Below are 26,076 nucleotides of genomic sequence, written 5' to 3' on the forward strand. Positions count from 1 at the left end.
AAGAGAGCAACAGAAAAAGTCATCAATGAGAATGGAATTTGATGATGAGTCAAATAATTCTTAGCCATGTTCCCCTGTCTAGGATAAATGTGAATATGAGCAGAACTAAGTCCATAGATAGAGGCAAATACAAACTTCTACCTGGGAATGGGCGGGTCAAGAATGAGAAATAAAGCAACTCTGGATCCTCAAATTTTCAAGGGGGAAGTGTAGCAGATGGAGAGAACTTTGGTCTTAGAATTCTTTGGATTCCCTTGATTCTATTATTAACTTGAGAATCAGAACAAGTTATAAGTTCTAGTTTCCCTTTCAAGAGCATGAGACATAACCAATCCTCAGGGATTCTGCCTCAGAATATAACTTCTGTCTATATTTAACTTTTTCATTCTTCAGAGGACATAGTATACAAGTTGAGAAATAATACATGTACATTTAATATTTCTTACCCCCATATTAATTTTCCTCACTTTTTGTCTGCCTAAGATATGATCTTTCAAGTCCCACCTTAGTGATCTTTAATGTTTCTTTGGACTCCTACACCCTATTCAAGTGTCAGGGACCTATCTCTTATGCTCTCCTAAAACATCCCTATCTCCATTATACAAATTATCCTCCTACTTGGAGGAGGTCTCATCTCAGTCCCCATTTTTATGCTCCTGGGTCACAACCTTTCAGCTTCAGCATTTATTTAGGAAAGGATATGAATACACAGAGTTGGCCATGGTATATGCTGGAATCAATGGGTGCTAGCATTTGAAAATTGGTGGGCAAGGTCATTTTAGGAATTTTGGTAGAAAACCTTATAGAAAGCAGAGCCCAGAATCCTGAGATCTAAGCAGTCAATAGTAATAACTAGGTCCTCCACACAGTTAAGTTAGACAAGCCCCACTGGGCCCCTGAGGCTCAGGAATTCAATTCTGGTAAGGGTATGGCCTGTGAGATAAAACTATTGTGCCTCCATGCTGATTCCAGAGCACAGACACGCCCAACCCGTAGCTGGCGAGATGAGATAAGATAAAGGTGAGTGGGATGGTACAGAAGGGTAGTACCAGCCCTAGACCTGGGCAATGGCAGGGGGGCTTTTTTCTGAGCCTGTGCTTTGAGGCTCCTAGTCTGAGCCTCCTGAACTATTTTCTTCTTTATATGACAAGGAATGAATGAGACTAAGGAGTTTATAATCTCTCCTACTTTGAATCACATGTCATGTATCCAGGACTAAAATTCTCTGCCCAAAAGATTCTGATCCCACTACTGCGGCCTCCATAGCTCCCAGCTGTGTGCCCAAGGGGTAGCTGTGTGCAGGTGTGTGTGTGTGTGTGTGTGTCTTGGTTGTATGGATTGGGTTTTCCACACACATGATTATGAGGTATATGGGGCAGGGTAAGGAGTTTGGGAAGTGAAAAGAAGAATGGGCTAGGGGCTTCTAGTTGTATTTTAACCTGACCTACAATGTTAGTGGATGTGAGCTGCTTATAGGCAGAATCCTCTATTTTACTCATTTCAACGCCCCAGCAATATAGGCTTTAGAACAGAGCTGGCATTATTGAATGCGTACTTCATCAGACTCTTAGGCATTGAGATCAAAGCCACTTCTGGTGGTACACATCAACAGTAGCCATAATACAGCATTATGCAAAGTAGGGTCCTGTTCAGTATAAAATTTTGGCTCTGGAGTCAGATATGACTTCATTTTTTTAAATTGTAAAATTTACATAAAATTAGCCATTTTAAAGTGTTCAATTCAGTGACTGCTATTTAGCACATTCACAGTATTGTGTACCCATCACCTCTACTTAGTTCCAAAATATCTTTGTGGCCCCAAAATAAATCCCATACCTGTTAACCAGTCACTTCCCATTTCTCCCTCCCTCCAGCTTTTGGCAACAACTAATTTGCTTTTTGTTTCTATGTATTCACCTTTTCTGGATACTCATACAAATGAAATAATATGCGACTTCTGTGCCTGGCTTCTTTCACTTAGCATAATGTTTTTGAGGTTCATCTATGTTGTAGCATGTATCAGTACTTTATTCCTTCCTATAATGGAATAATCTTTCATTTCATGGATATGCCAAATTTTATTTTATTTATCCATTCCATTGGCTGATGAACATTTAGGTTATTTCCAACTGAGACAAGTGTCAATAGTGCTGCTATTAATATCTGTGAACAAGTTTTTGTTTGAACACCTGTTTTAATATTTTTTGGTATCTGCCTAGTTGTGGAATGGTTGGCCATGTATTAATTCTATGTTTAGCATTTTCAGGAACTGCCAAACTGTTTTCCACAGTAGCTATACCATCTTATATTCTCAGAAAAATGTATGAAGTTTCCGATTTCTCCAGGTCCCCACCAATGTTTGTTATTTTCTATTAAAAAAAATTATAGCAATCCTAGTTGGTATGAACCAACCATTGTGGTTTTTAATGTGCATTTCTTTAATGATGTTAGCATCTTTTATATACTTGTTGGCCATCTGTCAGTCTTCTTGGGAGAAATATCTAATCAAGTCCTTTGCTCATTTTTAAATTGAGTGTTTGTCTTTTTGCTGTTGAATTTTTAGAGTTCTTCTTATATCCTGGATATTTGACCTTTATCAGGTACAAGCTTTACAAATACTTTTCTCCAGTCTTTGAGTTGCTTTTCATTCTCCTGTAAAAAAAAAAATCCTAAAATTAGTTTATTTTCTTGTAATATCTTTATTTGGTTTTAGTATCAGGATAATTTTTCAAGTGAGCATTTACACTGTTCACATTGAGAGTGATTATTGAAAGATATTTTACTGTCATTATGTTACCTGTAAAGTCCTTGTGTCTATATATTGTCTCTGCAAATTTCTGTTCTTTATCACTCTTGGGTTCTTTCTCCTTTTATAGAATCCCCCTTAATATTTCTTGCAGAGTTGGTTTCGTGGTCACATATTCTTTCAGTTTCTGCCTGTCTTGGAAGCTCCTTGTCTCTCCATCCATTCTGAATGACATCCTTGCTAGATAAAGTATCTTTGACTGCATGTTCTTCTCATTTAAGTACCCTCAATGTCTTGCCAGCCCTTTCTGGCTTGCCAGGTCTCTGCAGACAGGTTATGCTGACGCTTCTCCCTCTTTGCATAAGAAATCTCTTTCCACTTGCTGCTTTCAAGATAATTTCCTTGGATCTAAGATTTGTGAATTGTACTTTATATGTCATGGTGTCAGTCTGATTTTGGGAGAAGTCATCTCTGCCTCTTGGACATGAATATTTGTTTCCTTCCCCAGATTAGGGAAGTCCTCAGCTATCCCCCTCAGGGATCCCAATAATTCTGATTTTGAAACATTTCACTGAGTCATTAATCCCTCTCAATTTGACTCTTTGGGCTTTAATCTGTTTTTCCCATGCCTCCTGGGTTTCCTTTTTTTCTATCATTTTATCTTCTAGCTCACTGATTTGTTCTTCTGCCTTGTTTAGCCTGATGGTCAGAGTATATAGTTTAGACTGCATTTTATTCATCACATTTTAAAATTCAGCCTGGTTACATCGCATTTCTTCCGTAAGAGATTCTATATGGTCATTAACATTTTTCTCAAACCTAGATATCGACTTCATAATTGTTACTCTCAAGTATATTTCTGGCATCTTGGTTATATCCATATCCATTAGGTCTGTGGCAAAGGCCATAGTTTCTGGTTCTTTTCTTTGTTGGGGGTTTTTCCTCTTAGTCATTCTGTTGAGGGGTGGTTGAGGGAATGCAGTTTGAATATTAACCATAACCCAAGCAAGATGCACCTGTTTTATAGGAACCTTAGGGTTGTCCTCCTCTTGTTCTTCCAGCCTGTCTTCTGGGGGAGGGGCCTGCCATGCTGTTACTGAGGCAACCTTATTTGGACAGAGTTGCTCTGCCTTCTGGGGGGCAGGGGATGTGCTCAGTGAATACCAACTTTGGGGGGCTTCTGTTCTCTGGCAGCTTTCCCTGACAGCTTTCTGAATCTCTTCCGAGAGTAAGAGCAGATGTGACTTCATCCAAACCTCTGTCTCAGAACAGAGAGATCACAGTCTACTCTTTACTGAGCTCTCCAGGCCACACTGTCTCTGTTTCTGTCTGTGTTGCTAAAAACCGTAGTCTCCTGGGTTGTGTGCCCCACAGTGGCACTCCCAAATGCCGCTCCCAGGGCCAGGCACGTCTCTGCCCTTTGTGCTTCTAAAACTGCAAGCCACCCCAGTTCTCGTGCAAACACCTGTAGTTCCAGGTTTCTGTCTGGGGTGCTGTCCTAAAGTTCTTTCCCCACTGCTACTTGTCTGAGAGTCTGTGCCCCGTCTCCTGCATGGGAGATTTTTGCGTTTTTCTCATCTTCCTGCTGCAAGTTTATGAAGGTTCCCTCCCCTATCTTCCAATATCTGCTCACAAAATCACAGCTCCCCGCTTCATACCTCGAGACTAACCGCCAGAGATAGTCTGTTTGTAGACTTCTTACATCTCAAGCTGATTTCATGGGTGTTCAGAATGGTTTGGCAGAAATCCATCTTCATTCAAGGGACTGGTTGAAATAGGGTCCTCTACTCCATATTTTCCCCTCCTTATTGGTAGGTTCTTGATTACTAATCTCTTATTATAGGTCTATTCATATTTACTATTTTTTCTCCAGTCAGTTTTTTTTAAAGATTTTATTTATTTATTTGACAGACAGAGATCACAAGTAGGCAGAGAGAGGGGGAAGCAGGCTCCCCGCTGAGCAGAGAGCCTGATGTAGGGCTTGATCCCAGGACCTTGAGATCATGACCTGAGCTGAAGGCAGAGACTGAACCTACTGAGCCACCCAGGTGCCCCTCTTGAGTCAGTTTTGGTAGTTAATATGTTTTTAGGAATTTTTCCATTTCATCTAGGTTATCCAATTTGTTGGCATACAATTCTTTACAGCATTCTCTTATAATACTTTTCCAGTAGATACTATCTAGTATCTAAGGCCTTTAGTAATATCTCTACTTTCATTTCAGATTTTAATAATTTCAGTCTTCTCTCTTTCCTTTTAGAAAACATTAGCTTATTAAAAGGTTTGTCAATTTTGTGGATGTTTTCGGAGAATCAACTTTTGGTTTCATTAATTTTTCTCTTTTGTTTCTCTAGTCTCTATTTCATTTATCTCCACTGTAATCTTTTTGTCTTCTTTCTGCTAGCTTTGGATTTAGCTTGTTTTTTGTTTGTTTGTTTGTTTTATATAGAAAGTTAGGTCATTGATTTGTGGTCATTGTTTTTTAAAGGTAGGTGTTTATCACTATAAATTTAGCTGTGAGTACTGCTTTCATACTCCCTCTGGCACTAGCAACTTGTACCAAGAGTACAGTTGCCATCTTCATGGCTGTCAACAGTTTAGGGAGTGAAGAGTGGTATGTGAATGATTTAAAATGCAACAGTTACACTCTTACTACCATGTGGCAGCTTCTTCCTTAAGTTTTCCCTTGGTTATAAGTTTTTACTAGATCCCAAAGTTCTGCAAAAGTTCATTCTGACAGTTTTTCAGGTTTAATAGTTGTTTTTGCAGGGTTCTCCCTGAAGTTCCCAGCCAGGCAACCCTGCCATTAACCATTTTTCCTGGAAAACCTACCACTATAAAATACCCAGAAATGCCAGTTACGATGTAACAGACATCCTTTGAAATCCATACTATGAAATGGAGTGTACAAAAAAGTAAAGAGAAATTCCAAATTAAAAAGAAAAGAATATAGAACTTAAAAGCATTGAGGTAGTTTAGAGTTACTGAGACTGAGGAAACCTCAGATTTAACAATCCTTAGGCCTGCACCAAGTAAGGAACTAGACCTGAGACTTTTGAATAAAGCTGGGACATTTGAAGAGCTACAACCTTGGTGAAGAAGTGGCAATGAGAGATAATAAAGAATCCTAACTATCTTAATCTGGGGTATTTTCATAAAGTTCAAAACAGAAGAAAAAACTAAACACTATATTAGCTAGGGATGCAATCATAGATGATGAAATAATAGAGAAAAGTATAGTAATGTTTAAGTCAAAAAAGCAGAATATTGGCTATCTATGAGAAAAAAGACATATGCAATTGGAAAAGAACACACAGGGGTCATCAAAGGTATTGGCAATTAGTGTTTTACTTTTTGACCTGGGTGGCAATTACAAAATGTTGCTTTGTTATTCTTATTTAAAATATATAAATACTGTATATACCTTTATGTATGTATATTTCAATAAAAAGATAATAAGAGAATATAGTTTTATACAAATACACTTATAAACTTAGGCAAAGTAAATTCTCAGAAAAATATAAATTACCATAATTGGGTCAGAAAATTATGGAAAATCTAAATGATCCCTTAAGTATTGAAGAAGTAAAACAGTACTTCTAGATAATGCAAAAACAAACAAACAACAACAACAAAACAAAGTATCAGTCCCAAAGGTTATGCTGGTGAATTTGGCCAAATACTCAAGGAACAGATAATTCTATTATTTTTACACACACTCAGAGAAGAGAAAAAGAAGGCACACTCCCTAATTAATTTTTTTAAAAGATTTTATTTATTTATTTGACAGAGATCACAAGTAGGCAGAGAGGCAGGCAGAGAGACAGGGGGGAAGCAGGCTCCCCACCGAGCAGAGAGCCTGATTCGGGGCTCGATCCCAAGACCCTGGGATCATGACCTGAGCCAAAGGCAGAGGCTTTAACCCACTGAGCCACCCAGGTGTCCCTCCCTAATTAATTTTATGCAGTTAGTATAACTTAGATAAGATATGAAAACCAGACAAGGATGGTTTAAGGAAAGAAAATTAAAAGCAATCTCAGCCATGAACATAGAGGTTGAATCCTAAATAAAATACTACAAAACCAAATCTAAGAATACATGAAAAATATATCATGATCAAGATAGGTTAGATCCAGGGAAGAAAAGTTGGTTTAACATTAAATAACCTGGAAAAACCCTTGCATATATATACCAGGAAACATAAGAAAGAATGTTCATAGTAGTGTTGGTTGTATAGCAAAACACCAAAACAGTCCAATTGTCTATCAACAGTAAGATGAGTAAATACAATTTCCACCAATAGAATATCATATGGAAGTGAAAATGAATGACTTTCAGTTATGTGTATTAACACAGATAAATCTTAAAAGTTACACTGAACAAAGAAAATGAAACAAATCTATATATATACATATACACACACACACACACATATAGATATGAATTGGAATGTTCTCAGCAACAATATTTATAATGGCCTGAAACTGTTAACTACCCAAAAGTCTTTCAACAGTTGAATGGAGAAATAAATTATGCTATATTTACACAATAGATGAATGGACTATAATTACATAGAATTATATGCAAAAATCTCACAAATTCAAGGTTGATAAAAGAAGTCAGCAACAGGGCATCTGGGTGGCTCAGTCATTAATTGTCTGCCTTTGGCTCAGGTCATGATCCCAGGGTCCTGGGATTGAGCCCCACATCAGGCTCCCTGCTCAGTGGAGGGCCTGCTCCTTCTCCCACTTCCTCTGCTTGTTTCCTCTCTCACTGTCTCTGTGTGTCAAGTAAATAAATAAAATCTTAAAAAAAAAATTAGCAACAAAAGAATAAATAGTGCATGCATTTATATAAAATTCAAAAACAGGCAAACTAGTATATAGTGTTGGAAGTCAAGACAGTGGTCAACCTTGATGAGGGATAATGACTTGAAGTAGGTATATGGGAGACTTCAGGAATGCTATTAGTTTTGTTTTCTGATCAGGGTGATGATTACACAGATGTGTTCATTTTGTGAAGAGTCATTTAATTATATGCATGATTCTGCATTTTTCTATATGTATGTTATTTCTTTAATGTGTTCTTTTTTATTTTTATTTTATTATTTATTTATTTATTTATTTATTTATTGGACAGAGAGAGATCACAAGCAAGCAGAGAGGCAGACAGAGAAAGAGGAGGAAGCAGGCTCCTTGCTGAGCAGAGAGCCCGATGCGGGGCTCGATTGCACGACTCTGAGATCATGACCTAAGCCGAAGGCAGCGGCTTAACCCACTGAGCCACCCAGGCGCCACCACTTTTTTATTTTTTTAAAGAGTTTATTTATATATTTGACAGAGAGATCACAAGTAGGCAGAGAGGCAGGCAGAGAGAGAGGGAAGCAGACTCCATGCTGAGCAGAGAGCCCAATGCGGGGCTCGATCCCAGGACCTGAGATCATGACCTGAGCTGAAGGCAGAGGCTTTAACCCACTGAGACACCAAGGTGCCCCTGGGGAATGTGTTCTTAAAAAGGAGGAGGAAAAGACTAGATGATATTATGGTTGGTGATATTATATCACTGAGGAATCTGATCTTCCAATTCTTTGTATGTGACTTCTAGAAACAAAACAAAACAAAACAAAAAGGTAATAACTAGTAAAACAAAAGTTGAAAGTAAAACTTTTAATTAATACATTGGGAAAGTGGGTGGAAAGAATATACAATAAAAAACATTCTTAGTTTGAATACTCTTTCTTTTGCCTTAGTTCTCTGTTAAAGTTTAAATAGTGTTGGGAGTAGAAATAACATTAGAAAATGATGAATTTATCAGATCACTTTCAAAGAGGAGACCGGTGCTTTTACTCTGGCTGTACCTATTCTCAGTTTCTTTAAGAATGGAGCCCACTCTCCTGGAGTGTTGAAATGGGCAGCAGGAAAGTGAAACTCATTTTAGTTGTTCTTTTCCAAAGGTACCTTCCAGACCCTGCTCCAACATTGAGCCAGGCAACTACGAGGAAGTATGTGATCTGATCACCCAGATACCCTCTAAAGTGCAGATACAAGATATTACTAAGGAGCTACACTGCCCACTGTGTAATGATTGGTTCCGTGATCCATTGATGCTAAGCTGTGGCCACAACTTCTGCCAGGCCTGTATCCAAAACTTTTGGAAGCAGCAAGCAAAGGAAACATTCTGTCCTGAGTGTAAGATGCTATGTCAATATAGCAACTGTACATTCAACCTTGTACTTGAGAAGCTGGTAGAGAAGATTAAGAAGCTACCCTTACTCAAGGGCCATCCACAGTGCCCAGAGCATGGAGAGAACCTGAAAATATTCAGTAAGCCAGATGGAAAACTGATCTGCTTTCAATGCAAAGATGCTCGGTTGTCTGTGGGGCAGTCTAAAGATTTCCTGCAGATCTCTGATGCTGTCCATTTCTTCATGGTGGGTGAGCCCTGGACCTTGAAAAATGCCTTAGGAAAGCTGGGAAAAATCTTTTGTAGGGTTTCTTCTCTATGCCAACCTTTATTCAGATGATTATTAGTAAGCTTAGAAAATACAACATATCTTGCAAAGTTCTTTCTCTAGAGTTGCTGATTATAGGAAAGGAGCAGTGGAGTAGCTCTGGCCTACTCACTCAATCAATGAAATATTGACCTCTTTGCTGCCATGAGAGAACTCTATTAGACCCCATGTAGAGTATGGATGTACAAGATATTGCTCTTATTATAAAAGTTTTGAAATTTAGTCAAGTTTAAAATGAATAAAACAACAGAAGCAAGATAGTCTATTGAGAGCTAAATTTTGTCACATTGTAATCATAAATATTTATAATTTCAAAGAAGATTAGAGAAAACTGAAATAGGGGATGTATGGTGAAGGAAAGCTTGAAGTGGGAAATAATTTACATTTGAATGGGCGAAAGGAAGAAATGAGTATTTTTTTTTAAAGATTTTATTTACTTATTTGACGGAGGGAGAGAGATCACAAGTAGGCAGAGAGGCAGGCAGAGAGAGGAAGGGAAGCAGGCTCCCCACTGAGCAGAGAGCCAGATGTGGGGCTCGATCCCAGGACCCTGGGATCATGACCCAGGCAGAAGGCAGAGGCTTAACCCACTGAGCCACCCAGTCACCCCAGGAATGAGTATTCTAAATGATAACAATATAAGTAGAAGTATAGTTAGTGAGAACAGTATTACTACAGTAGAAAATGCAGAGTTATCTTCTTCAAACCCCTATAGTAAGCTAATAAGAGCATAAAACTAAGTTTTTCTGCGACTTGTTATTTTCTTTACAATTCTTTGAAGAAACAGGAATTATGATTCAGGGGAAAGGAAGCACTTGCAGCAATAACTTGCTTTTTTCCCCTGACACCCTGGGGCTTAGAGATACACACCTATGGCCTGACATCTCCCAAGTTAGTGTGGATTAACTCTATGTGGTATCTCCAGAAGGAGCTCACCACCCATCAAGATGAACTGGAAGCAACCCTGAAGGAACTTCAGTCCCTGAAGAATATGCAGAAAGATGCTATTGCTGCTTACAAGGTGAGAAGCAGGGTAAAGGGGTTATGAGATAGAACTGAAACACCTTGCTTGTAACTTCAGCTATATGAGTAGAAAGGTGCCTATATGTATATTATCAATATACTAAATGGCACCTGGGCTATAGAATTAGAAAGTGGACACTGTATGAAATAAGTTTTCAATGGTTGATCAACACAGAGAATAGACTGACCTTTCCTGTTACATGCTGATACTTCTGATGGCTCAGTCACTAGGTGATTGTTCTGAGGTCATGATCTGTCTCATCTTTCCTCTTCTATATGGCAAAATAATGGATTTATCAGAGGAATCCACTAAAGATTTTTATGCCCAAAGAAATATCTTTCTTTTCTTTGGGTTTATAACCAGACTACTTCTGACTGCAGATCTCTCGGATTGCTGTTTTTTACCATTCAATTTGATCTTTCTTAGCTTCCCCCAAACGAAATAAACTATTGCCTAGAGCTTCACAGGAGCTCTAGGAGAACATTAATAGTTAGAAACTTGGCAAAGCAGTTCCTAGGTTATGGGGCTAAACTGGGGGTTCTATTTCTTCATTAATTATTCTATGGAAGAGAATCTTCTCTGGCTTTTGGCATCTGGAAGAAGAAACATGTACAGTGAGAGAAAGAAGGATAGATGGAAATAATGATGTCTCCAGAAAATGTTGTTTCTATTGTAAGAGTTCTCAGTTCAGGGGCGCCTGGGTGGCTCAGTGGGTTAAGCCGCTGCCTTCAGCTCAGGTCATGATCTCAGGGTCCTGGGATCGAGTCCCACATCGGGCTCTCTGCTCAGCGGGGAGCCTGCTTCCCTCTCTCTCTCTCTCTCTCTCTGCCTGCCTCTCCATCTACTTGTGATTTCTCTCTGTCAAAGAAATAAATAAAATCTGTAAAAAAAAAAAAAAAAAAAAAAAAAAGAGTTCTCAGTTCAGCTATTACAGTCAACATTCATTCACTCAAAAAATATTTATTGAGTGGAAAAAGTATTACACTAGATACCATATTATACTAGGGTGCTATTAATTCCATTACTAGCAATAAAATGACAACTGTGATAATTACTATAAATGAAAATAAAGGGTACCATAAGAACATACATATGAAGAAATAATCTAGGCTACAGGAGGGCTATTCTCTGAAGAAATCACCCATTAAAATTGAAAACTGAAGGATAGGTAACTTAGCCAAGTGAACTGGTTGAGGGGAATATGAAGGAAGTGGCCTGGAGAAGAATGTACTTGAGAAGTACATTCTATGTTCTTGAAGAGCAAAGAGCATATGGAAAAGTCCTGAAATAGGAAGTTAGTTGAGAAAAGTTCTGAGATAGGAAGCTAGACAGAGGGCCAATAAAACTGGATTATGGTAATGCAAGATGAGACTGAAGAGGCAGATATGAGTCCAATTATGTAGGCCCTTATAGATAACATTAGGATATTTGAACTTCTTCCTATGAATAAGAAGCCATCATAGGGTTCAAACAGGACATGATTTCATCTCATTTTGAAAATATGAGTCTAGTTCTAGTGGCTATGTGAAGAGACAAGTATAATTTTAGAAGGCTACTGCAGTTATTCCAGAGAGTAATGATAGTAACTTGGACTAGAAAGGCAGCAGAGATAGAAATAAACAACTTTAGCATATGCTTTAGAGATTAAAAAAAAAAAAAAAAAAAGAAACGAAAAACAAGCTGGATGTGGTGACCAATTAGATGGGATGGGTGAGTGGAAACATCAAATAGACAGTTGGATACAGGAATATGGAGCTCAGAAGTTGGTCTAGGCTGTAAATAAGAAGTCAGCATAGAGATTGACTTAAATCTGAGGAAGGAGAGGATATTACCTAAAAAGAGAATATATAATGAGAAGAGGAAAGAGCCCCGGACAGAATATCAAATAACTCTAATACTTAGAGTTTGGTTAGAAGAGACAGATCCAACAAATAAGGCAGAGAAACAGTGATGAAATAGGTAAAAAGAAAACTGGAAAAGTGTGAGCTAGAGAATAGAATGAATTTTAAGAGTGCCATTATAATAATGGACCATAAAATCCAAGCTGGATAAGAGGAGATATGGAGACAGAAGACGATGATGAACAGAAATAGAAAGGGTCAATGAATAAGAGGTTTTGATGATGTCCAGTAATTGTTGCAATAGAATTACCTGATTAAGTGAGCATAAGAAGTTAATTTTGGAGAGAGTGAAATTGCTGGGGATGATAAAGTCCTGTGTGATTAAGGGAATTAGTAGATAAAGGTGGAGATCACTAGAAATGGGGAGGATAAGGATCTGAGAAGCCCGGATGTCAGAGGGTTCACCCCTGAGGATGTTGCAGTACCTTAGGAAAGCTGTAAAGCAGTTATCAATTTCAGTGCTTCAGACATTGCCCATTCCTGCTTCTTCTATATTGTCCTGGAAGCAGAAGTGCATCCCTCCAACTCTGATTTCTAGATAAGAATAGTTCTTTCAGCCTCCTTATGGCTCCAGTTTAACAGCATCACTTGGTAGACATCGGTTTGTACTTCTGGGTAGGAGGGTACTATCATTCATTCTAGAATGTTTAATTAATTAGCCCCACAGCCTTATTTAATATGGCATTGGTTACCATCCTCAGTACTGCAATAGGTACCTAGAGACCACTTTGACTATTTCATTCCTGAACTGTTGAACTAACTAAGAAAAACAAAGTAAGTTTCCCAAAGGACTTCTACTATTTAGTATGATTGAGTGATGATACTCAAGAGCCGTTTTAATGCATCTTCCTGTTAAATGGTATTTCCCAAGTTGTATGAGTACTGGTGGTGTGGGCCCCCATCCCCAAGTGCTAGTCTCAGTAATTACCAGGGTGATGATCATGGAGGTTTCCAGGAAAACAAGCTACATCTGCAGCAACACATCTCCTTGGAGTTTCTAAAGCTACATCAGTTCCTGCACAGCAAAGAAAAGAACATTTTAAATGAGCTCCGAGAAGAGGGGAAAGCCTTGAATGAGGAGATGGAGCTAAATATGAACCAGCTTCAAGAACAGTGTCTCCTAGCCAAGGAAATGTTGATGAGCATCCAAGCACGGATGGAACAGCAGAATCCCTTCGAGTTTCTCAAAGTGAGACTCCCTATCAACATAATTATGGGTACAATAGTTGGGAAAAGAAGGTAGAAAGATGTAGAAATAGCTTTTCCGCACCAGGAGGGGGTAAGAAAAACCTATTGTAGTCCTCATAAGATTCTCAGGGAGAAAAGCAGAAGGCTACTTTTGCCTTACACTCAATAAGAAGCTTTACTTTCACCCTCCTAAAAAAGATAATAAATGCCATTAATAATGGCATCTGTTAATATTTTAATATTTCTTCATAAAGAACTTTGAAGGTCTTTTTCTCAAAAATAAGAATATTGCAACCTGAGTTGTATCTTAGACTGGCTTTCAACTGACTTGTTTGAAAGATGTTTGCCAGTCTTTCCTACCTGAAGCTTGGCCTTTAAAGTGTCATTATCATCTCAGCCCTCAGAGGCGTACTTAGCCAGAGCAAGAAAAAGTAGCTTTGGGACTGGAAGGCCTCTGGTGTTTTTCTACTGAAAACAGTAGAAGTAGAAATGGCCTATTAATTTCTCTTTCTCTTTTTTAAAAAGATTTTATTTGAGAGAGAGAGAGAACACAGAGGGAGAGGGAGAAGCAGACTCCCCACAGATCAGAAAGTCCGATGTGGGGCTCTATCCCAAGATCGTAAAATCATGACCTGGGCCAAAAGCAGCCACTTAACCAACTGGTAACCCAGGCATCCCAATTTCTCTTGTTCCACGTAAAAGGGAACTCTAGAAAAGCAGAATAAGATAAAACCAGTTTGTCATGGGTTAGATGAAGGACACCTGATCAGAAAAGGCATACGGAGGATGGGAGGAGTTAGTGCTGATAGAATGAGGACATCTGCACAGGATCCCAGTATTGATGGTGAAATTCTGGTGGTAGCCAGTATCACCAAAGAAATTTCTGGTGTTGATAAGCAGGCATCTAACTTCTTTATTACTCTTTTCCTCTTATAGGATATCTCATCTCTTTTGGATAGGTAAGTGTTTCTGTATGGTATTAACATCTTTCCTTCAGTCCCTGGAGGATGTCTAAGAATAAACTATTTATGTCCCCTGCAGCTTGGAACAAGGAACAAAGGTGTTGATGCCCAGAGAGCTTATCTCCAGAAAGCTGAACCCAGGCCTGTACAAAGGTCCCATCCAATATATGATGTGGAGGGAAATGCAGTTTTCTCTCTCTCCAGGTATCAGTGGGTAGTAGTTATTGGTTTTTGGGTCTCCCAGGAATCTATGTTCCTTCTGTGGGACCTTGTCTGTGGCCCTAATTAGTACTATAGAGTTTGCGATGGGGTAAGGGTAGAGTTTAGCCAAAAGACGACTATGGTTAAGACTTCAGTCAATGTGACTGAATTTCTTCTTGTACCATGACCAAGAATTTATGACTTTTCATTGGGAAAGAGAGTCTGATGTGAGAATTATTTCTCAGCCTATGATTTTGTTTCACTGTTCTATCAAATGTGACAACCAGTTATTTTATCCTGTTTTTCTTAATCAGTTCCATAAATCCCTGGGCTTTTCTGCCCTGAACGAGGAGGTTACTATACATACTTTTTTTTTTTGAAGATTTTATTTATTTATTTGTCATAGAGAGAGAGAGAGAGTGAGAGAGAGAGAATACACAAGCAGGCAGAGTGGCAGGCAGAGGCAGCAAGAGAAGCAGGCTTCCCACCAAGCAAGGAACCCAATGCAGGACTTGATCCCAGAACCCTGGGATCACAACCTGAGCCGAAGGCAGTGGCTTAACCAACTGAGCCACCCAAGCATCCCTGTACATACTTTTTTATGTAATAGAGTCTTTTTTTTAAAAAAAGATTTTATTTATTTATTTGACAGAGAGAGAGATCACAAGTAGACAGAGAGGCAGGCAGAGAAAGAGAGAGAGGGGGGGGGAAGCAGTCTCCCTGCTGAGCAGAGAGCCCGATGCGGGACTCGATCCCAGGACCCTGAGATCATGACCTGAGCCAAAGGCAATGGCTTAACCCACTGAGCCACCCAGGTACCCCTGTAATAGAGTCTTTATAGATCCTCTTGTGTTTGATGTTCCTAATGTATAACATTTTAGGAGACTCTTTAGAGATCTTCAGTGCTTCAAAAGAAAACTAATAATTTCAACAGATGTGTCGAATAAGGACACAAGTTTTTGTTTATCCTGCAGATACCAAGGGACTGAGCAGGAAAAAAGAACTCAAATGACAATTCAAGAACATAAAGTTCTGGGTGCCTGGGTGGCTCAGTTGGTTGGATGACTGCCTTCAGCTCAGGTCATGATCCTGGAGTCCCGGGATTGAGTCCCGCATCGGACTCCCAGCTCCATGGGAAGTCTGCTTCTCCCTCTGACCTTCTCCTCGTTCATGCTCTCTCTCACTGTCTCTCTATCAAATAAATAAATAAAATCTTTAAAAAAAAAAAAGAACATAAAGTTCTAAGTAATATTTATAAAATAAAATTCTAAATATTTTTAAATTCACATACATTTATTATTATTGTTTGTAGTTACTGATTTAATGAAAATCACAAATTTATTCCTGTTAATAAATTTTCCAAGTAATTGACAATGAAAACACAGCTTTGCTGAAGTTTAATTAATACAGAATAAAATTTACCAATTTTAAGTGTGCAATTTGATGAGTTTTGACAAATGTATCAACTTCTGTAAACATCTCTAAAAGTTTCAATCACCCCAAAACTCCATATTCCTTTGTAGTTAGTCCCTTCATTCTCCTCCTAGTCCCTAACACTCACAGATCTGCTTTATTTCACTTTAGTTGCGCCTTTTGTAAACTCTCAAATAAATGGAATCATACATCATGTAATCTTTTCTATCTGGCTTTTTTCACTTAGCATAATGCTTTCTGAGATTTACCTATGTTATGTAATTGCATATATCAATAATCTTGTTTTATGGAAACATCACTGCACAGTGATGTATCTTTTCCCATCTTATTTTTAACTTATTAGTGTTTTTATATTTCAGGTACATTTTATGTAGCTAGCATGTAAAGCCTTGTGGGTTTTTAAATCTGATCTGATAATCTTTTAATTGAGGCATTTTGACCCCTGACATTTAATGTTATTATCAATATGATTGGGCTCAAATCTAGCATCTTGGTATTTGTTTCTACTTATAACATCTGTGCTAACTGGGGCAGTATTTGTAAGGTTTCTCATTATAAAGTTAATCCCTGACCCCTTTACACTATGGAAGGAAGTCACCATGCACAGCCCACACTTAAGGAGTGTAGACTATCTACATTTGGAATTCTTCTGCATGGGAGATTTGTTTCTGCCAGCTGGTCATTTTTTATTGAATGCCAAACATGATCAATTTTACATTGCTGTTCACTGGATCTTGTTGTAATCCTTTAAATTCTATTGGATTTAACTTTGGCATAACCTTTTTCCTTTTGATGCTTTTATTAAGCTTTGTTGAGTTGTTTAAGCTTTGCTAGAGTGCTTCAAGAGCAGTCTTTAATGTAGGGCTAACTCAGCCCATTTCCTAATGTAATATCCTTCTGAGTACTCTGCCTGATGTTCCATATATTACAAAATTTTCCCATTATGGCTTGCAGGATTGAAAACCATTGCCAGACTTGTGTGAGCCCTAGTAATTGTTCAGCCTCCCGTTTTCTAGAGATTCTTTCACTGGCCCTAATTAGTTTCACTGCACATTAATACAACCTTAAGGGAATCCCTTCGTTGATATTTGAAAGTCTCTATATAGCTCCCTCTTCTGTGTTACTCTACTCTGCAAATTCGAGCAGTGTTCAGATCACATGTTTTACTTCTTGTACTCTTTGCCCTGTAAAATCAAAATTCACTTCTAGCAATCATTTAAAGCACAAACTGACTTTTCTTTATTTTTGGTATAAGTCGACATCTAAGAAAATATAATGAGATTCATTTAATCTATGGTTATTTTACTAATAACGTAACTGTGGTCAAACCTTGGTAAAATATACTTCTTACTTTTTATTTCTAGACCTTTGTTTATTCTTTAGGCTCGTATTTTCTCTATTCCTACCTTATAATATAAGCTATTGTTTTAGGGCAGAGGCTGGATCTTTTTTTCTTTTTAAAATAAATGGTCTGATAGTAAATATTTTAGTTTTTGTGGATTGCATGTTTCAACAAAATTTAACTACTTAACTGTCATTGCAGTGAAATGGCAATCATAGGGGTGCCTGGCTGGCTCATTATTAAGCATCTGCCTTTGGCTCAGGTCATGATCCCAGGATCCTGGGATTGAGCCCCACATTGGGCTCCCTGCTTGGTGGGAAGCCTGCTTTTCCCCCTCTCCCACTGCCCCTGCTTGTGTTCTCTCTCTCTCTCTCTCTCTCTCGTTGTGTCTCTCACAGTCGAATAAACAAATAAAACAAACAAAAAAAGAAATGGCAATCATTTACAATGTGTAAATGAATGGCTGTTAATGTGTTTAATTTTCAGTTAATGTTTTCAATACAAATTTATTTACAAAACAGGCAGCAGGCTACCTTTGTCTGCTGGTTGTAGTTTTATCAATTCCAGTGTATGGAATAATTCAATTTAAAACACTTTAATACAGGGTGCCTGGGTGGCTCAGTTGGTTGAGAAACTGCCTTTGGCTCAGGTCATGATACTGGGCTCCCAGGATCAAGTCCCCCACATCAGGCTCCCTGCTTGGCTACTCTCATACTCTCTCTCTCTCATTCTCTCTCTCTCAAATAAATAAATAAAATCTTTTAAAAAATCACTTTACTGGGGCCTGGGTGGCTCAGTTGGTTAAGCAACTGCCTTTGGCTCAGGTCATGATCCTGGAGTCCTGGGATCGAGTCCCACATCGGACTCCCTGCTTGCCAGGGAGTCTACTTCTCCCACTGATCTTTCTCCTCTCATGCTCACTCTCTCTCTCTCTCTCTCTCAAATAAATAAATTAAATCATTAAAAAAAATTTAAAACCACCTTATTTCTTTTAGTTGTGTACCAGTAAAACATTACCAAAGTTTATTCATTTATTCAACACTCTCTTTTGGAAAGCCTAGTATGTACTAAGCACTAAGTTGGACTCAATTGATGCAGAAATAAAAAGACATAATTTCTGTCCCAGGAAGGAGACACTAAAAGACCAGAGTAGAGTCTATGACTAGCTACCTATGCTAAAAGTTAAGAGCTAAGCCAAAGGCATGAGAATGGGAATGGAAAATAAAGAATAGATCCTAGGGGCACCTGGGAGGCTCAGTGGGTTAGAGCCTCTGCCTTTGGCTCGGGTCGTGATCCCAGGGCGCTGGGATAGAGCCCCGAGTTGGGCTCTCTGCTCGGTGGGAAGCCTGCTTCCTCCTCTCTCTCTCTGCCTGCTTCTCTGCCTGCTTGCGATCTCTCTCTGTCAAATAAATAAATAAAATCTTAAAAAAAAAAAAAAAGAATAGGTTCTAGAGACAGAATTCCAGAAGCTGAAATATACTGGATAGGAGTTGGTAGTAGGGGATAGGGAAAGGTAGTGTCAAGGATAAAACTACAGGAGATACAGATTTTAGAGGGGGTTGAGGAGTTCATTTTGGCCATGTTGTGTTGAAGGATCTATAGGAAAACTAAGTGAATATATTCAAATGGGTAACTATTCTAACCGGAGCTTAGAAGAGAGGCCAGGGCTAAAATAAGCGGTATTGAGTGGGGTGGCTGAAGCTGTTGATATAAATGAGATTTTCCAAGAAAAGTGAGAACATACAGTTAAGGAGGGAACATCTTATATAGAAATAAAGGGCAATGATGCCTCCCAAAAAGACTGAGGAATTTTGGCAAAAGAGGTTAAGAAGAAAACCAGGAAATGCAGTAGACACAGAATCTAAGGAAAAAGAGTGTCAAGAAGAAGGGAGCAGTCACTCATGCCAAACGTGAAGACCAATTTAGCAAATGACTGGAGGGGTACCTGGGTGGCTCAGTCAGTTAAGCACCCAACTCCTGATTTTGACTTCAGTCATGACTTCAGGGTTGTGAGACTAAGTTCTGCATTTGGGTTCCACACTGAGCCTAAGATTCTCTTTTCTTTCTCCCTCTCTCCTTTCATCCCCTACCCCATCTCTGTTCCTCTCCGAAAAAAAAAAAAAAAAAAAAAAAAAAAGAAAGAAAGAAAGAAGGAAAAGAAAAAAGAAAAACAGTGATTGGAAAGAGATTTTTTAACAGGGATGGGGACTTTGGTAAGGGCGATTTTTTTTTTTTTTTTTTTTTTTACTCAAGATAATTAACATGTCATGTGTTATATTAGTTTCAGGTACACAAAAAATGATTCAAGGATTCATATATTTCTCGGTGCTAATTAAGATAGGTGTACTCTTAATCCCCTCTATTTCACTCATTCTCCCACTCACCTCCCCTCTGGCAACCATCAGTTTGCTCTCTGTTTTTAAGAGTCTGTTTTCTTGGGACAACACCTGTTTGGCTCACCTGGTGGAGCATGCAACCCTTGATCTCATGGTCGGGAATTCAAGCACCCCCCATGATGGGTGTAGAGATTACTTAAAAATAAAATCTTTTTAAAAAGGGGGGGGAGTGGTCTCTTTTTCTTTGTTCATTTGTTTTGTTTCTTAAATTCCATGTATGAAAAAACCATATGGTATGTGTTTTTCTCTAACTTATTCACTTGATCCATCCATGTTGCCGCAAATGGCAAGATTTCATTCTTTTTTATGGCTGAGTAATATCCCATTGTATATATCTCACCTCATTTTTAATCCATTCATCTACCGATGGACACTTAGGTTAGTTCCAGATCTTGGTTATTGTAAATAATGCTGCAGTAAACATAGGGGTGCATATATCTTTTCAAATTAGTGTTTTCATATTCTTTGGGTAAATACCCAGTAGTGGAATTACTGGATCATATGGTAATTCTATTTTTAACTTTTTGAGGAAACTCCATACTGTTTTCTATACTGGCTGCACCAATTTGCATTCCCACCAACAGTACACGAGAGTTCCATTTTCTCCGCATCTTCCAATACTTGTTATTTCTCATGTTATTGATTCTAGTCATTCTTACAGGAGTAAAGTAGCCTTAATTTGCATTTCTCTGAGGCTTAATGATGTTGAGCATCTCTTCAGGTGTCTGTTGGCCATATGTAGGTCTTCTTTGGAAAATGTCTATTCAGGTCCTCTGCCGGTTTTTAAAAATTTGATTGTTTTTTTGTTGTTGTTGTCTAAGTTCTTTATATATTTTGGAAATTAACCCCATAGAGGATATATCATTTGCAAATATCTTTTCTTGTGCAGTTGTGCAAGTTGTATGAATTATTTATATACTTCGGCTGCTAGGACTGTGAGTATACTAGTGTGTGTGGTTATCTTTCAGTGCAGCAATTTTAAATGAGTGGATTGTGTTTAAGTTATATTATGAAGGGTTCAGGAGTGATTTGAAATGAAGCAGTAGTGAAGTAAATAGGTCACTTGCTTGAGAAGCTTCACTAAAAGGGAAGATGTAAGTGTGGCAACAGAATCAAAAGAAGACTTTTAAAAACATTTTTAGTAATCTCTACACCCAACGTGGGGCTCGAACCCATGACCTCCACATCAAGAGTCACGTGCTCTTCCAGCTGAGCCAGGCAGGCACCCCAAAAAAGAACTTTTTAAAACATAGTGAAGGAAAACAGCCTATAGAAAGGCAGAAACCAATGGTATAGGACAGGGGATAACTTCCTGGAACACTGAAAAAATTAAATTAAATTAAATTTTAAAAAGATGGGATAACTAGTGGGAGGAGGGAAGAATGAGGGAGATCTAGCAGACAGAAGTATTGACTTTCCTCAGTTTCCTCTGAAAATGGAGAGAAGATAAAATGGTAGGGGTAAATAATTTTATCAAATGGAACTTGCAGAATGAGTGGTTAGAAGAGAGGGATTCCTATAAGATATACTATATTTTCTTTGTGAAGCAGGAGATGAAGTCATCTACTGGGCAATAAGGAAGGAAGTGATGGTATAGAGGTTTGAGGAGGTTGTTGCAGGCCTGAAATTGCTGTTGTGAGGAACTGGAAAGTATTTGATTGGGAAATATAGGAGTTCTAGGCAGTGCTGATGGTCAAACACAGAATGGAAATAACGAATCTGCAGTAATATCTACATGTGCAATTTTGTGATTTTCCTCCTACAATGGTCAGGAATTAGCATGTTAATTTTGATAGCTGGCGAGATCCAGGGTTGGAGAGTTGTGTGGCAGATGCTGCAGATACAAGGATAAAAGTGATAAGGTTACTGGCAATATAACTGTCAATGTTTAGTAGTTTAGGGAAGGATTTTAAGCCAGGAAGCAGCTAGATTAGAATAATAACGAGAAATGAAAGACTAGAGTTGTTAATAAAATCAAGTAATGGTTGTAGGGGAGATGAAAGTGAAAAAATAAAATATAAGAGGATGGGATATCTGAGTTTAAGATTTTAGAGAATGAGAGAATGAATAGTTCCCAATGACTACAAGATCCAGAATGTGGTCATTAATATGAAATATATTATATGAAATATAATGGAGTAAAAAATCACTAGCAGTAAAATCAAGAATGTAAGAATGGAAAAATGGCTATAGCCAAAAGATAGTGAAATCACTTGGGATGATGGGCTGGAGTTGGGGTAGAGGAGTAAAGTTAACCTAAAATGTAGAGAGTATAATGAGGAAGTCTGTACATAATAACATCAAATAGAGATAGAGGGTATTATGAAATGGAATGACAAGAGCCTCAAAAGAAAAGTGATTTTTACATGAGGATAGGGATTAGAGTAGCGGCCTAGAAATGCCAGAGGTAGCTCTGAAATTAGAAAATGAATAGTCTCATGAACTTTTCAAGTTGTATTTTTTTTAAGATTTTTATTTATTTATTTGACAGACAGATCTGAGTAGGTAGAGAGGCAGGGAGAGAGAGGAGGAAGCAGGCTCCCTGCTGAGCAGAGAGCCCGATGTGGGACTCAATCAGGGCCTGAGCCAAAGGCAGAGGCTTTAACTCACAGAGCCACCCAGGCACCCCAACAAGTTGCATTTTTTGGGAGAAGAACCAGCCAGGTTTCTGCTACGGTAAGGTGATGAGAGAAATCTGTAAAGTGAGGATGCAGGAGAGTTATTTAGAGAGGGAGTTCTACAGGGCAAAGTGAAAGGGATGGGTGGGAGGAGTAGGAGGATGGGTGAAGGCAGAGGAACCAAAGAACAGACCAATGGGGATAAGAGTCCATTAAAGGATAAATCATTGGGAGGGTCTACATTATGGGTTGTGGCCAAGCATAACAAGAATAAGAAGCATGATGGGATTAGTTAGGTGTCAAGGATTCAAATGGAATTCTGAAGTTCATTTATTTATTTAACAAATAGTTACTTGAATGCTTGAACAAATAGTTACTTGAATGCTTGAATGAACTATGAACAGTTACAGATTTTGAAGGTATGTGAGGAAACAAAATAAAGTCCCTACCCTCTCAGAGATTACATTCTAGTGGAAGAAATGGACATTGAAACAGTAAATAATTTCACAAAGTGAAAACCATTGTTAAAACAAATCAAGTAAGGTGTATTTAGTAAGTAAGTATTCATGAGAAAAAATAAAGTAGCATAAGGGTACAAACAGTGATGGACAGATGAAACTACTATTTTTGGCATTAGCCAGAAAATAAACTTTGAGGAGTTAACTCCTCCCTCCCTATGTTTTATTATGTATTTATTCCTCCCTATGTATTTATTCCAGACATTTCCAAACGTACAGAAAACTTTAAAGAATTTTATAGTGAACACTGCAGTATCTATTTATATTCTATTACTGATATCTCACTGAACTTGCATGAACAAAGGCTGGAATAATGTAAAGGAGTAAACCATATGGGGAAAGAGTGTTTGAGGACGAGGAAAGAAAGTGTAAAGACCCTCAAGTCTGAAAGAGTTTGGTATATTCAAGAAACAGCCAAAAGGTAGAGGTGATTGGATCAAAGTAAAGAAGGAAGGTATGTGTTAGGAGGTGAGGTCACAGAAGTAGGTAAATCATGTAGGTCCTGTTTGCTCTGTAAGGACTCCAGATTTTATCTTGGGTGTGATGGAAAGAATTAAGAGTGTGTTGATTAGAACTGGATGATTTCATTCATATGGCAGAATAGGATGCAGATGGGCAAGAGCAGAAAAAGAACAGTTAAAAAGCTACTGCAATAGTCCAGGCTAGCAGTATTTGTGAAAGTTAACTGTCTGTATTCTGAGTAGGCTTAGGATATATTTTAAAGGTGGAGTTGACAGAATTTACTGTTGAACTGAATATGGTATGAGAAGAAAAGAGGGGAGGCAAAGCTGACTTCTATCTTTGGAGCCAGGGCATGCTGAGTTAGCTGGAGGTGTGAGAGGTTTGGTGACAACAGCAGACTGCAGTTCTAAAAAGGTTGGTAAGGAGTCTGACAACTCTAAAGAAATCCCAGTTCTCACACTGGAAGAGGAACAATCCAAGACAAATGGTGATATGTAAGGGAGGGAAGATTCAGCCTGTATGGAAAACGTCAGGATTCTACAAAGTCTCATATTAGAAGAGAATTTCTTGGGATGATACGAAAGACTCTGGCTTCTCTGGGAAGAGAAAGTTAGACTGGACTGATCTCACTTCCAAGATAAATAAATTCATTAACGGCAAGTGCATGCATATAGGTATCTGTGTCCCTTATGTGAACACATAGTTTGTTTCCTTTGTCAAATTTTGTGCCAAGGTTTGGTTACCTTACACCTGAAATTTATGTTATTTCCTTGCTGATATGCTTCCAACATCTCTTCATTTAGAATTTTTTACATTGCTGCCCACTTACTTGTCTAAATCTGTGCTAGACAAATAACCTGTGATGAATAACCAGTTTTTAAAATCTCAACCTGTCATGGACTGATATATTTGTGGAAGACAATACAAATAAATTACCTGAAAAAGTGGAATTAAAAAATATTACAAAGTGCAAGCCTAGTTGTTTAATTATTAGACCAATTGACATAAAATTACTCTATCAGATTGCTATGAAAGTTTCTAAGAGCAGAGCACCTGTGTGGCTCAGTCAGTTAAGTGTTTGACTCCTGATTTTGGCTCAGGTCATGATCTCATGGTCATGAGATCCAGCCCCAAGTTGGGCTCCTCTCTGAGTCTGCTAGGGAGATTCTCTCCTTCTGCCCTTCCCCACCCATTCTCTTTATCGCTCTAAAATAAGTAAATAAATATTTAAAAAAAAAAAGAAGGAAGGAAAGACAGAATGAGAGATTCTAAGAGCTTAATTTTAATTTCTGTACTGTTTTGTCCCAAATTGGTAACCACACATTCTGATTAGCAGTGGCATAAACCACTCAACATCTCAAAAGTCCCATTATCTATTAAATCAAATATAAATTTCTCACCATTGTCTTCTAAACCCTCCCAGGTAGCTCAGAATTACCTGCCTCTAATAGGTAAGGTACCCTCCCCATCACATAAGCTACTATTTTTAACCCATTGCGTTTTGGCCTCTGTTTATCCAGTGCATTCTGAATATATCTCATAACTGAAATACTTATTGTCTTTAAAAAATCTTCCAAGGACAAACTTACCTATCTTTATGCCTTCGACATTTGTATTTTCTTAAAAATTTTTTTAGTACAGATTAATATTATTTCTGTTGTTTTCTTTGTTGGACCATAAATTTCTTCAGAATAAAGTCAGACTTGTACCACTAATTTAAAAATGTATAGAATATAACCACATGAGTATAAAACATGTTATATAAGTAATTACTTGTCTAAGAGCATATGTGCATGGGAAGATAAAGTAGTGATTTCTGTGTAAATATGGTCTTTAACTACAGGAATTTGCATTCATCCCTTTTCTCCCATGCCTTGCTTTCTTTTCTTATTAGGCCTATCTTCATTAACTCTGGACCCTAAAACAGCTCACCCAAATCTGATGCTCTCCAAAAACCGAACTAGTGTGTGGCATGGTGACATTAAGCAGGTAATGCCCGATGATCCAGAAAGGTTTGACTCAAGTGTGGCTGTGCTGGGCTCAAAAGGCTTCACATCTGGAAAGTGGTACTGGGAAGTAGAAGTAGCAAAGAAGACAAAATGGACAGTTGGAGTCGTCAGAGAATCCATCATTCGGAAGGGCAGCTGTCCTCTGACTCCTGAGCAAGGATTCTGGCTTTTAAGACTAAGGAACCAAACTGATCTAAAGGCTCTGGATTTGCCATCTTGCAGTCTGAAACTGACTAACAACCTCAACAAGGTTGGCATATACCTGGATTATGAAGGAGGGCAGGTGTCCTTCTACAACGCTAAAACCATGACCCACATTTACACCTTCACTAACAATTTCACGGAGAAACTTTATCCCTACTTCTGCCCTTGCCTTAATGATGGTGGAGAGAATAAAGAACCCTTGCATATCTTACATCCACAGTAATTAGTCATACTATTGTGTATTCAGAGTGTTATTAAAGAGATATTAAAATAGTTTACCAGTCTCACTGCTTCTCTTTCCAGTTTATGGGAAACTCTAGAATAATGAAGAAAGGATTCACAAAACTAAATTCTATTCTCAGTGTCTTAAATGGATTTCACTGGAGCTTTTCAAGATGTTCTTCCACTTCTCTGGGGTCTTCTGTGACACAGGAGCCACTCTTTATGAGAATGATCATCATGCTATTGTTACTGGAGCAAACTGCAACTTCAGTTTGTGATGCCTGGAAAGCCTTTCCAAAAGTGCCCTGAAATTCTATTATGCTGCCACTATTCTTAGCAC

At 38.3% G+C, this 26,076-nt stretch overlaps 1 protein-coding gene across 6 annotated transcripts in view; it reads left to right on the forward strand.

Annotated features, from left to right (window-relative positions):
- Positions 1-25,790, forward strand: part of TRIM69 (tripartite motif containing 69) — a 48,556-nt gene extending 22,766 nt beyond the window's left edge. For 4 of the 6 annotated variants that reach the window (XM_045067795.1, XM_045067797.1, XM_045067796.1 and 1 more), the window contains 6 exons: positions 8,698-9,174; positions 10,181-10,276; positions 13,112-13,369; positions 14,305-14,327; positions 14,410-14,534; positions 25,196-25,790. In XM_045067795.1, the coding sequence (XP_044923730.1) occupies positions 8,698-9,174; positions 10,181-10,276; positions 13,112-13,369; positions 14,305-14,327; positions 14,410-14,534; positions 25,196-25,737 (1,521 nt within the window). In that variant the 3' untranslated portion in view covers positions 25,738-25,790. The remainder of the gene's footprint in view (positions 1-8,697; positions 9,175-10,180; positions 10,277-13,111; positions 13,370-14,304; positions 14,328-14,409; positions 14,535-25,195) is intronic. The other 2 variants (XM_004751292.3, XM_045067799.1) reach the window with 2 other exon arrangements.
- Positions 25,791-26,076: the final 286 nt, after the last annotated feature.

This window comes from Mustela putorius, unplaced genomic scaffold, assembly GCF_011764305.1.
Source record: "Mustela putorius furo isolate JIRA1106 unplaced genomic scaffold, ASM1176430v1.1 tig00003898_pilon_pilon_pilon, whole genome shotgun sequence".
NCBI lineage: Eukaryota > Metazoa > Chordata > Mammalia > Carnivora > Mustelidae > Mustela > Mustela putorius.